This window comes from Eleutherodactylus coqui, chromosome 9, assembly GCF_035609145.1.
Source record: "Eleutherodactylus coqui strain aEleCoq1 chromosome 9, aEleCoq1.hap1, whole genome shotgun sequence".
Taxonomy (NCBI): Eukaryota; Metazoa; Chordata; class Amphibia; order Anura; family Eleutherodactylidae; genus Eleutherodactylus; species Eleutherodactylus coqui.
In genome coordinates, this window is record NC_089845.1 from 11,776,883 (window position 1) to 11,789,427 (window position 12,545).

Below are 12,545 nucleotides of genomic sequence, written 5' to 3' on the forward strand. Positions count from 1 at the left end.
GTTACGGTCTACATTTAATGCACTTGGCATGTAAAACCCCAGAGGGGGAATTTTGGAGTTTGTCTTCTAATTATTTATTTTGAGAAAGTGTGTTGGTAATACCTATTTTTTTTAACTGTGAACCTTGTTGGATCATTATACCATTATGAAGGCTTGATGAGCATTTCATATGGAAAAGGGGTCCGTTTCTAGTAAATCATTTTGAGTGAAATAGTCTTTCAAGTGCAAATGAATATTAGCTTTTTTAGATGGAAGCTAAAAAAATTGGATTGTTCAAACTGCCATTTTTCAAGCTTAGTGTAGAGGCAATTTTGGCATAGACACTGTAAGACCCTCTTAACCATTTTCAAACCACTGTTGGACATCTTTCAACTTAATCACTGAAGCCTGTACAGCTCTGATGTCGGAATTCTTGCAATGCTTTAAAGGGGTGGTCTCGCGAAACAAAGTGGGGTTATACACTTCCGTATGGCCATATTAATGCACTTTGTAATATACATCGTGCATTAAATATGAGCCATACATAAGTTATTCCACTTACCTGCTCCGTTGCTAGCGTCCTCGTCTCCATGGTTCCGTCTAAATTCGCCGGCAGCTTGCTTTTTTAGACGCGCTTGCGCAGTCCGGTCTTCTCCATTCAGCACGAGCCGCTTCAGTGTGCTCCCCGCTACAGCTCTTCTGCGCATGCGCAGACGAGCTGTCACTGCTCGGGAGCGCGCTGGAGCGGCCATTCTGTACCTTCCTCTGTTAGAGGAAGGTGCAGAGCTGCCGAGCTGTCCGGAGAAGCCGCCCAGCTGTCCCGCCGTCCAGCTGTCCTGGTAAGTGATGGGCCGGGGGGGCTGCCGCTGCACCAGGCTGCGCCGGGGGGGGCTGCGATGGGGGGGGCTGTCGCTGCGCCGGGGGAACTAGCGCTGGGCCGGGGGGGGCTGTCGCTGGGCCGGGGGGGGCTGTCGCTGCGCCGGGGGAACTAGCGCTGGGCCGGGGGGGCTGTCGCTAGGCCGGGGGGGCTGCCGCTGTGATGGGGGGGGCTGTCGCTGCGCCGGGGGAACTAGCGCTGGGCCGGGGGGGGGCTGTCGCTAGGCCGGGGGGCTGCCGCTGTGATGGGGGGGGCTGTCGCTGCACCGGGGGAACTAGCGCTGGGCCGGGGGGGGCTGTCGCTGGGCCGGGGGGGCTGTCGCTGCGCCGGGGGAACTAGCGCTGGGCCGGGGGGGGCTGTCGCTAGGCCGGGGGGGCTGCCGCTGTGATGGGGGGGGCTGTCGCTGCGCCGGGGGAACTAGCGCTGGGCCGGGGGGGGGGCTGTCGCTGGGCCGGGGGGGCTGCTGCTGTGATGGGGGGGGGGGCAGTCGCTGCACCGGGGGAACTAGCGCTGGGCCGGGGGGGGCTGTCGCTGGGCCGGGGGGGGCTGCCGCTGTGATGGGGGGGGCTGCGCCGGTTACCTTCTGCCTGGCGGTGGGTGACAGGTCGGCCGTGTTCACTCCAGGGGTCCGGTCGGCGGCTGCGGGGCGTCTGGTTGCCATGGAGACACAGCTGGTAGCGTCTCGGGAGTGCGCACGTCGGGCTACAGCAAGCGATGCGAAAAGAGCTGGCGGCCATCTTGGGAAAAAGTTTTATAAGTTGCTGAAACGCTGGAACGGTAAGTAGAAACCAGCTAGGAAAGTAATTTACAGGGGGGCTTAGTAATGTATGTTTAATTAGGGGGACTGGGCAAAAAAAAAAAATTCACTGCTTCCTCGAGACATCTCCTTTAACGCGTCCCATCATGTAGTTACTGGCTTAAACCAGCAGATGGCACCATTGTATAACGGCAGAAACAGCAAGCTCCCTAGGAAAACACTGAATCTAAAAATGGATTGGAAAAGGTTATTATGTTTGCAGTGCGAAGAAAGATCACAAGAGAATATCAATATGTCATCTAGATAGATGATTACATGTGGTCTCGGAGCATATCATTCATAAATTCTTGAAGCATACAAGATGCATTGCAAAAGCTGTAAGGTATGACAAGGTATTCATAATTTCTCTGGTGTTGAATGCAGCTTAACACTCATCTCCCTCATATAATCTGATGAGGTTATACACTCCACAGAGATCACGCTTGATAAAAATAGTGGCCCCTTGTATCTTGTCAAACAGTTAAGAAATTAGGGTAATGGGAAATATTATATGTTGTGACAATGTTCAGACTTCTATAATTGATGTATGGTCACAAAGAGACAACTATCTTCTTTATGACGAAAAAAACCTGAGCTGGCTGGTGAGAAAGACTTTTGGACGAAACTCTCTCAAGATTCTCCTGGATATACTCTGACATGGCTTGAGTCTCTGGAAGAGACAATGGATATACTCGACCTCTAGGTTGGTGCTGGCTCTAGTTAATTACTGCATTCTCATCCAAGTACTTGCATACATGCGGCTTAATAATTTGTTCAAAGATCTTTCTCGGTGTAGAAGTCAGGCTTACAGGTCTGTGGTTTCCTGGATTTAGCAGTTACCTCTACTGTAATTCATCTGGACCTTGAGATGAATTCATGTAAGTTAGGCCTCATATCTATGGGCGGGTCGGATTCTGCATGCGGGAGCACGTAGCAGAATCCGGCCTTGCCCATGGCTGAGGACAGCACTTACCTGTCCAGGTCTTCACTGCACATGAGTCATTCTTTAAAAAAGGTCTCCTGCTTTCCCACGGACTCTGCCGCCTGTCTTGAATTGAATTGCGGACGGGCTGAGGATCGGCCATGTCTTCCTATGGGCGGCTTGCTCTGTGGATTGTCTGCGCGAGTGGCCTGCGCCAGTTGCGCAATTCAAGTTTGCCTGTGGACATTGGGCCTTACCTACATATTCCCTCACCATCTCTCTGCTTATAGATAGCCTGCATTCTTTTATTTCCCCAATAGCACAGGGATGATCCGTTGATGTCCCATCTACTTTCTGAGAGAAAACAGATACAAAATAGGAATATAAAAGTTCGGCCTTTTCACCATCATTCTTAACCAATTCACCATTTTCATCCTGTAAGCATCCAATAGTATATTTGACTTTTCTTTTGCTTTTGACATCCCCCCCCCCCCCCCCTAATCCTTTTTATTGCTTTTGGTCTCTGTTGCAAGCCTCAATTCATTATCAGCTTTAGCTTTTCTCACACTTGCCCTACAGTTTCTGCAGACCGCATTATACTCTTCTTTAGATATTCTCCACCTCTTTCCATTTGATAAACATATTTTTCTTCCTTTTTAACATGTGTGCAAGTTCTGTGTTCATACATCCTGGTCTCTTTAAATGCTTCCCATTCTTCCTTCTTTTAGGGATTGTTAACAGTTGTGCTTTGAGACTCTCATTTGAGAATATTTCCCAACCTTCTTGCACATTTCTGTCCTTAAGAACATCCAGCCATTGGATTCTTCCTACCCTCTTTCTGAGTTCATTGAAAGCTGCCTTTCTGAAATCAATACTTGAGGTCTGAGTTTTTTCAGATCTTTATCCCCTTGAAATCCAAAATTCAATGATAACATGATCACTGCCTCCTAAGGTCCCAGTCACGCTTAAGGCCCTTTTACATGGTAAGGTCGTCAACACTTGTGCAGAGCTTTCAAACTGAAAGTTCTGCCAGTAGCTTGCTGTCTTCTCATCCACTTCTCTCTCCCTGCTTCCTGCGGGAAGCACTGAGCAGGGAGCTGTCACACAGGACGAGAAGCCAGCAAGTGCTAATGAGGTTTTTTAAGCTAACTGAAAGTCAGCTTAAACAATTGTGAACAAGAGAGCGATATTTTTACTTCACACGGAACAATTATCACTCACTTTCACTTGTTTGAACGAATTTTGAGCAATAATCATGAGTAAATTCTTCAACCATTCCCTCCCTGTTGGTAAGAATTAGGTCCAAGATAGCAGATCTCCTTGTTTTCTCTTCTAGCTTTTGGAAGATAAAGTTGTCAGCAAAAGCGAATAAGAATTTGTTGGATCCATTACTTTTACCTAAAATTCCCAACAAATGTCTGTTCAGTTTCTACAGAACTCCCAGCTCTGAAGCTTGAATCTCTCTGGAGATGAATGTTTTCCTAACATACAGCACAACACGTCCTCCTCTTTCATTTGGTCTGTTTCTTATAAATAAGTTGTATCCTTCAAGCCTTGTATCCAATCGTGTGTATTATTCCACCAAGTTTCTGTGATGCCGATGACATTATATTTCTCTTCTTGTGTTAGGAACTCCAATTCTCATTGTTTGTTTCCCAGTTCTGGGCATTTGTGTAAAAGCATGTTAGTTTGTGATCGGTGTCTCTTGTTCCTCTGATTTTCCTTTCCTTCTGTAATACAGTGTAGTATATTTTGACAGATGTCCTGCGGAGGCAGGGTCTGATAGGCTGGATTGTATGCCAGACCTAGATCAGCTCTCTGACTGCTATGGAAGCCCATGATACTTCACGATGGGTGACAGGGGTTACCACATCTTGTCAACCTCTTACATGGCACAATTGCAATTGAACTTGGCATTTAAGCGGTTAGACAGCTGGGATCAGAGGCTTCTCTGCAATTGGTTATTAGAGCAGGAGCCTGGCTGCTAGTAGACAGTCGAGCCCCGATTTTTCTTGGCACAGGACATCCATGCCAACCTTAGACTCGACCACCATGCTTTTACAGTGGTTTAGCCTAAGGCCTGTTAGTGACCACCTTAAAAACACATAAAGCACTAAAGCATTAAAAAGGCAAAAAAGTGCCCTTTTAGAAACAAATACAAAGTACATAGATAAAGCACGGTATTTGCTGCATAAAAAGTTGCGTTTTTCAAAAGAATATAAAAAAAAAATCACCATCTCCACAGGACGAGGTGTGAACTTTCTGTAGCCTTAAAATGAATATCTCCTCCAATGACTGACTTTATTACATCTGTCAAGTATGGTACTCTTTTCTTTAACCAGATAGATCTCATTATGTATTAGCTCTGCCTACTTAGGTCTTCTGCTTCTGGTGTTAAACAACCAGATTATCATATTCTCCAGCTCCATTGTGAAGTACTATTAAAGTTGCACATTACATTTTCAATTTTGTTAATTTCTGCATAGGTCAACTGAATTAGTATGTTTATTGTCATTGCAGGATATCAATGCTTCCATGACAAATAGCACAGTTACGAGCAAACCACCTGTAACCTTACGACTTGTTGTCCCTGCAAGTCAATGCGGATCTCTTATAGGGAAGGGAGGGTCAAAAATAAAAGAAATCAGAGAGGTAAGAAGAATTTAATATACTTTTTTGAAAATTTTAACTCCCTGCACATGATAATACAAATGCAGATACAAAAGACCCTGCAGATTCCGTGAATATTATGTTCCCTGAGACTTCTACTGCCACAAGACCATTACCAAAGCGGTAGTTTACACTGGAATGCTGGTTTGCATGCAGTTCTTAAAGGGAATCTATCACTTAGAGTTTTTTCTACTAATTAAAAACAGATTGTGAAACACATTTAATTTTCCTAATCTGTTTTTATTTTCTGATTGTCGATTTTTCTTATTCTATTGTCTCTACATGACTATGGAGTGGCCATTTTCCCTGAGCTGCTATTAACAGCATTTCGAGCTGTACTTTACAGGCGGCCCATTGCCTTGTGAGCAGGACTGCTCTGTGTGACTGTTCTCAGCAGGAGAAACCAAGTCATCTTGTAGGTATGATATCTTTTAATGGCTAACATCTGGTATCATAACTACTAGATTACTTGGTTTCTCTTGCTAGGAACAATCACCTTTTGCTCTACTGGCTAACACGGTACCAAACTTTTTTCATTTTGACTGCTCTGTGACCTGTGCAGAGAGGGGAGGAGGTGAGCTGTGACATCAGGTGTTAATGTATAATTGTAATCCTGTCTGTTATGACAGCTGAAAGATTTTCTCTAAAGAATAAGGAAGTGTCAGACTAAGGCCATTCTCACACAGAGACTTCAATGGGGCCTTGCAGACCAGGGCTCGAATGCGGCATTTCTAATACCGTGATTTTCAAGCGCTGTCTGCTCCATTTTTGATGCATTTGTGTGTCTTTTTAACTCACCTCATTACCCATTACAGTGATGGGGTGCATTAAAAATTCTGTCAAATGCTGTAACATTTTCGAAAATGCCATGTGAAATTGCGGTAAAATGCCGCAGTTTCGCGCAGTGTTTTCTGAATGCATGTTTGAGAGTAGCCTAAGGACTCCTTCACACTGGTGTATTTTTCATCAGTATTTTATAAACCAAATACTGAAAATATGATAGGTGTGGGTCCCAACTCCAGAATCTGCACCCATCTTTAGTTCTGGTCCCCACTGCTCCCAACATGGCTGAATGCAGCATACAGGGGTTAAAGGGGTTGTCCCGTGCCGAAACGGTTTTTTTTTTTTTCAATAGCCCCCCTGTTTGGCGCGAGACAAACCCAATGCATGTGTTAAAAAAAAAAACGTTTAGTACTTACCCGAATCCCCGCACTGCGGTGACTTCTTCCTTACCTTAGCAAGATGGCCACCGGGATCTTCACCCACGATGCACCGCGGGTCTTCTCCCATGGTGCACCGTGGGCTCTGTGCGGTCCATTGCCGATTCCAGCCTCCTGATTGGCTGGAATCGGCACACGTGACGGGGCAGAGCTACGAGGACCAGCTCTCCGGCACGAGCGGCCCCATTCACCAGGGAGAAGACCGGACTGCGCTAGCGCGTCTAATCGGGCGATTAGACGCTGAAATTAGACGGCACCATGGAGACGGGGACGCTAGCAACGGAACAGGTAAGTGAATAACTTCTGTATGGCTCATAATTAATGCACGATGTATATTACAAAGTGCATTAATATGGCCATACAGAAGTGTATAACCCCACTTTCTTTCGCGGGACAACCCCTTTAAGACCTACAAAAAGAGCTGAGTGTGCTTCGCTGGCCACTGTATTCAGCTGGACCAAGGGACATACAATCCATCCTAGAGATAGATGGGAGTCCCAGAGGTGGATATGCCCTTAAAGTCTCAGATGAAAATGCCTCTTTTAGTAATATACATTGTAAAGGGGTCAGGTAACGAGACAGCCGTCTCCTGGAGTAGATGAAGCAGCAGGCACGCGAGACAGCAGTGGTCCACTCAGACAGTTTGTAGTGCAACTGACCTCAGACAGTTTAATTTGCGGGTTTCAGTTAACCCCTTAGTGACCAAGCCTGTTTGTGCCTTAATGACCAGGCCAAATTTTGCAAATCTGACATGTGTCACTTTAACATGGAAAAATACCAGAAAGGTTTTGCATATCCAAGCGATTCTGACATTGTTTTTTCGCCACATGTTGTACTTCATTTAGGCGGAAAAAAAAGACCGATAGAATTTGTGTTTATTTATTAAAAGCGCCAAAATTGGGAAAATGTGGAAAAAAATCGTCATTTTTTTTCTCATTTCCAACTGCAATATCTCAAATATGTCCAAACATAATATAGAAATTTTTGCTAAGATATATATTTCCATCCGTTTACTTTATTTTGGGCCCACATTGGAAAAACTTTCGGGTTTTTTTTAACCATTTAGGAGACGTACAAATGTAACATTACTTTTCGGCATTTTGAGAAACACTTTGTTTTCCTACACCAAGCCAAGATTGGAAAGGCTCATAGGAGTCAAAATGATAGATACCCCCACAAGTGACCCCATTTTAAAAACTACACCCCTTAACGTATTCACTGAGGGGTGTCAGGAGGATTTTAACCCCACAGTTTTTTTTCAGGAGTCAATGCAATTTCGAAGAGAAAAACTAAAATTTCATATTTTTGCAAATATGTTATTTTAAAGACAGGACTTTTTTCTATAGTACACATGAAAATGAGGATTTACACCCCAGAATGGATACGCATGTTTGTCTCGTACTCAGAAACCTACCCATTGTGGCCCTAGTATTACGTCTGTATGCACAATGGGGCCCAAAATGAAAGGAGCAATCGGTGGCTTTCGGAACAGAAATTTTGCTTGAAGATTTAGTCCCCATTGCCCACTTGTAGAGCCCTTGAGTGACCAAAACGATGGAGAACCCCCACAAGTGACCCCATTTTGAAAAGTAGACCCCTTAACGAATTTATCTAGGGGTACAATGACTTTTTTGACTTCACAGTTTTTGAATGAATCTAAGCCAAGCAGAAGGAAAAGAAATTATGATTTTCATTTTTTGGTAATTCTGTCATTTTAAAAGCGTTTTTTTTGTACAGCACATATATGAATGAAGACTTGCACCCCAAAATGAATACCCCTGTTTGTCCTGTGCTCAGAAACATACCCATTGTGGCCCTAGTATTACGTCTGTATGCACAATGGGGCCCAAAATGAAAGGAGCAATCGGTGGCTTTTGGAACAGAAATTTTGCTTGAAGGAGATTTAGGCCCTATTGCACACTTGTAGAGCCCTTAAGTGACCAAAACAATGGCGAACCCCCACAAGTGACCCTATTTTGAAAAGTAGACCCCTTAACGAATTTAGCTACGGGTACAATGACTTTTTTGACTTCACAGTTTTTGAATGAATCTAAGCCAAGCAGAAGGAAATAAATTACAATTTTCATTTTTTTAATAATTCTGTCATTTTAAAAGCAGTTTTTTTGTACAGCACACACATGAATGAAGACTTTCACCCCAAAATGGATACCCCTGTTTGTCCCGTGTTCAAAGACATACCCATTGTGGCCCTAATCTACTTAAAGGAAGCATGGCTAGGCCTATAATGGAAGGAGCACCCGTTGGATTTCAGGGTACAACGGAATAAATTCCAGGCCCCATTGCCCACTTGTAGAGCCATTGAGCATCCAAAACGATAAAGAACCCCCACAAGTGACCCCATTTTATAAATCAGACCCCTTAACGAATTCATCTAGGGGTGTACTGCGTATTTTGACCACACAGTATTTGAATAAATCTAAGCAAAGCAGAAGGAAAAAATTACGATTTTCATTTTTTTGGCAATTTTTTCAATTAAAAACAGTTTTTTTTGCACAGTGTACATAGGAATTAGGACGTTCACCCCAAAATGGATACCCCCGTTAGTCCCGTGTTCAGAAACATACCCCTTGTGGCCCTAGTCTACTTACAGAACCCATGGCAAGGCCTGTAATGGAGGGACTGCCCGCTGGATTTTAGGGTACAACTGAATAAATTCCAGGCCCCATTGCCCACTTATACGGAAAAAAAATTGACTTCCTAAAAATACCCCCCCCCCCCCCCCCGCCGCCATCCCCTTTTTTTGGCATTCCGTAAATATTAGATAAAAGTAATAATATAAACTGCTTTTTATGTCCGAAGATGGGGGTAATTACGGAGGCTGGTTGGGATTGGCACATAGGGCAAGGAAAACGGGTATCCCCTCTCCTCTCTCACTTTTTTGGGGGTATTTTGTGACCTCAGCGGCGGGGATGGGGTGTAAAAAGTGGCGCTGTGAGGCTTTGTAATCTTGCTGCAGTGCGGCGGTCTCACACAGAAGGCGCTCAACAAGGTTCTCCTGGAACTGCATGAAGGCGAGCGTTCCCGGGGCTTCTTGTAAATTACGGATTACAGGTAGCGGTCTGAATAACGCCGGGCTCACATGGCCGTATGGGGAATTCGCTTGCGGAGGTCCGCAGCGGATCCCATCTGTGAGCCCGGCTGTGACCCTATGTACGGCCATGTAATGTACTGCGCATAACTGCCTACTCATATAGGCGGTCATGCGCAGTACACCGTTGTTTGTTTATATTTCCCGCGCTGTCGCTTAGAGATGACCCGGGTACCCGCAGCCCGTTCACAATGTGTTTGCATATGGGCTGCGGGTAAATCCGCGGTCATAGAGCACAATGGGCTCTAGGTTGTGGATACCCGCGGTAAAATATAGCATGCCGTGTTCTGTTTCTACGAGTGGATTACGTAATTCCAACCCACTAATTGGGGGGAATTGTGTAATCCAATGCATGCGATTGATCCATGGATTACCGCTGATCAAGCGCATGCAGAACCCGTAATTCCTCTCCGTTCATGCGTGACCAGCCTAATGTTATATCGCTACTTTAGCACGTGACCGGGGACCGCTCAACGAAGCCACTGGTCACAACTCCAAGCACTCAGCAACCGCTGGTCGCTGGGAGCAAGGAGATTTAAAATTTCCTGGGCTCCCCGGGTCCTGCGAATGTGTCCGCCATTTTGGCATACCCAGTAGCTGGCAGGATCCATGGAGGATAATCGCATCTGGATTCAAATGCGGAACCCTCCGAGAAGATGTTTCATCACCCCTCACCGATCGCATCGGTGAGGGGAGATGAAACTTCCACTTTTTTAAGAACTTTTACGTGATCGCCATTATGCATTGGATAACGGCGATCACGTGACCAGTAACCACATACCGCGGCTTCCCATGACATCTCCAGGCTTTGGTAGCCAGGAGCAGGGAGATTTTAAATTTCTTGGGCAATCTTTCACTTTTGCACATGCGTCCGCCATCATGCTGACGGGCGCATGCGCCGAAGCTGGGGTAAGGTCCGCGGATCAACATCCCACCAGGGAACAAATCCGGGGACCTTGGGTATGTAATTTTATTCCCCCTTATGGATACGATCCGTAAGGGGAGATGAAACTTTAACTTTATAAACTTTTTTTAACTTTTAATTTTTTTTTTTTTCTCTTCTTTTTAACTTTATATGATCACCGTTATCCGATGGATAACGGTGTTCATATGACTGGAAACCGCATACAGCGGTCCCCAGTCATATCTCCCTGCACTCGGCTATCTGTGACAGCCGGGTGCAGGGAGATTTTGAATTTGCCGGGCTCGCCGGCCTTCTGCGCATGCGCGCCACATCGGTGCATTCGCAGAAGCCAGCGGTGGATCCCGGGACCGGCTGGAGGTCATGGAGGAAGGGGGGTGAGTATTTTCACCTCCCCTCATGGATCAGATCCATGAGGGGAGGTGAAACTTTTCTTTTTTTACACTTTTCTTTACTTTTCCGCGATCGCCGTTATCCCCGCTGACATCTCCTGCCTTCCGGCTACCTACAGGAGCCGAGAGCCAGGAGATTTTAAATTTCCCGGGCCGCCGGGCTGTCTGCGCATGTGGCTGACGTAATGCCGCCTGGCGCGCATGCGCAGAAGGCTGGTTTCGGGTCCCGGACCATCAGGGGAGCGCAGAGTAGTGCAGCGGATGGGGGTGAGTAATTTCAGCTGCCCTGATGGATCCGGGCACCGACAGCATGGAGCTGTCACGTCCAGAGCCCGAGGGGCTTTATTCTCTGCTAGACACGTGTTTTTACGTCCTCAGAGAATAAAGCCCACTTCGGGAGGACGTAAAAACACTATGGCCCGGTCGTTAAGGGGTTAAAGGAAATAAAGAAAGGCTTATGCCTCTCCGGCTCCAACTATAAATGAGGTATCACCTATATAACATAGTGCATGCCTAATATCTGGCACCAGACAAACACAATTCATCCAACCTGCAGTTGCAGTTCTCTCACAGGTCCATAGCAGCTGCTTCTTCCCTAGGCTGAGAGAGACTGAGTTTCAGCCTTGTGGGGCATGATCTGTGGCCAACTCGGAAGGTAATATCGAAGTGCCTCCAGTGCCCATTTAACAGCAAGGCATTGAGATATAGTTTCTACTGCGATATAGTTTGGGATGTTCTTCACCATTTCGTATTTGTAAAAGTTCTGCTCCTAAGCCAAGCTCACATGCATCTGTTTTTAATACAAATTGTTTTTCAAAGTCTGGGGTAATCAATATGTAAGGCTTTGTCCACTAAACCGTGACTGATTCTTTCCTTTTGGTCAAGTCTGTCAAAGGGGCATTATGGGAGGCAAAACTTGGAAAAGGTTATTTCCTGGGGTAAACACAGGGCAAGTGTTTGCACCACAGAACCTCGAAAGCAAACAAAGTGGAAACTAAACAGGAACTCTCCTTATAGGAAAAAAAACACGAAATTTCTGCGGAGAAAGCGCAACTTCAAACTCGCGGCACAAAAAATAGACCTGCTGTGGCCAGCGAATCCATGCCGTAGAGCCAGCTTCTACTGGCTTTGCGGCGACGGATTCGCCATCCCGTGTTGATGAGATTTTTGACAAATCTAGTCCAAATGGCTGGCTAATCGAGGGATTAGCGGCCGCAGGCAGATTTGCCGCAGCGCAATTCCGCACAGAATTACCGCGGCAAATCCGCCCTGTGAGACCCCAGCCTTATGAGACAAAATTGTGGGATGTGTGACAAAGAAATAGAAAGTTGTATCAAAATAGTATGTAAAAAAAGAAAGTGTGTGTGTGTGTGTGTGTGTGAAATTGGCTTGAAATATGATGATGAGGCTGAAGGCTGATTATGGTGCTTAAGATCCTGTTACCAGGATAAGATGATGAAAAACCTTATCACAGAAACTAATGTATAGACTTCTACTTCCAACCAGCACGGAAATGCTACTGATTGTACAGGTTACTCACACGGGTGCTGGAGATGGGGATTCACTGGGGTGTAAAATCATAATACACAATGAGAATAAAATAAATTACATTTAATGGATCTAAAATAATTGTAAAATGAGGGGCTGCAATTCAGAAA

At 45.7% G+C, this 12,545-nt stretch overlaps 1 protein-coding gene across 7 annotated transcripts in view; it reads left to right on the forward strand.

Annotated features, from left to right (window-relative positions):
- LOC136578925 (poly(rC)-binding protein 3-like) overlaps nt 1-12,545 on the forward strand; it is a 645,331-nt gene that overhangs the window by 395,814 nt on the left and 236,972 nt on the right. For all 7 annotated transcript variants that reach the window (XM_066579119.1, XM_066579121.1, XM_066579120.1 and 4 more), the window contains exon 7: nt 5,095-5,226. In XM_066579119.1, the coding sequence (XP_066435216.1) occupies nt 5,095-5,226 (132 nt within the window). The remainder of the gene's footprint in view (nt 1-5,094; nt 5,227-12,545) is intronic.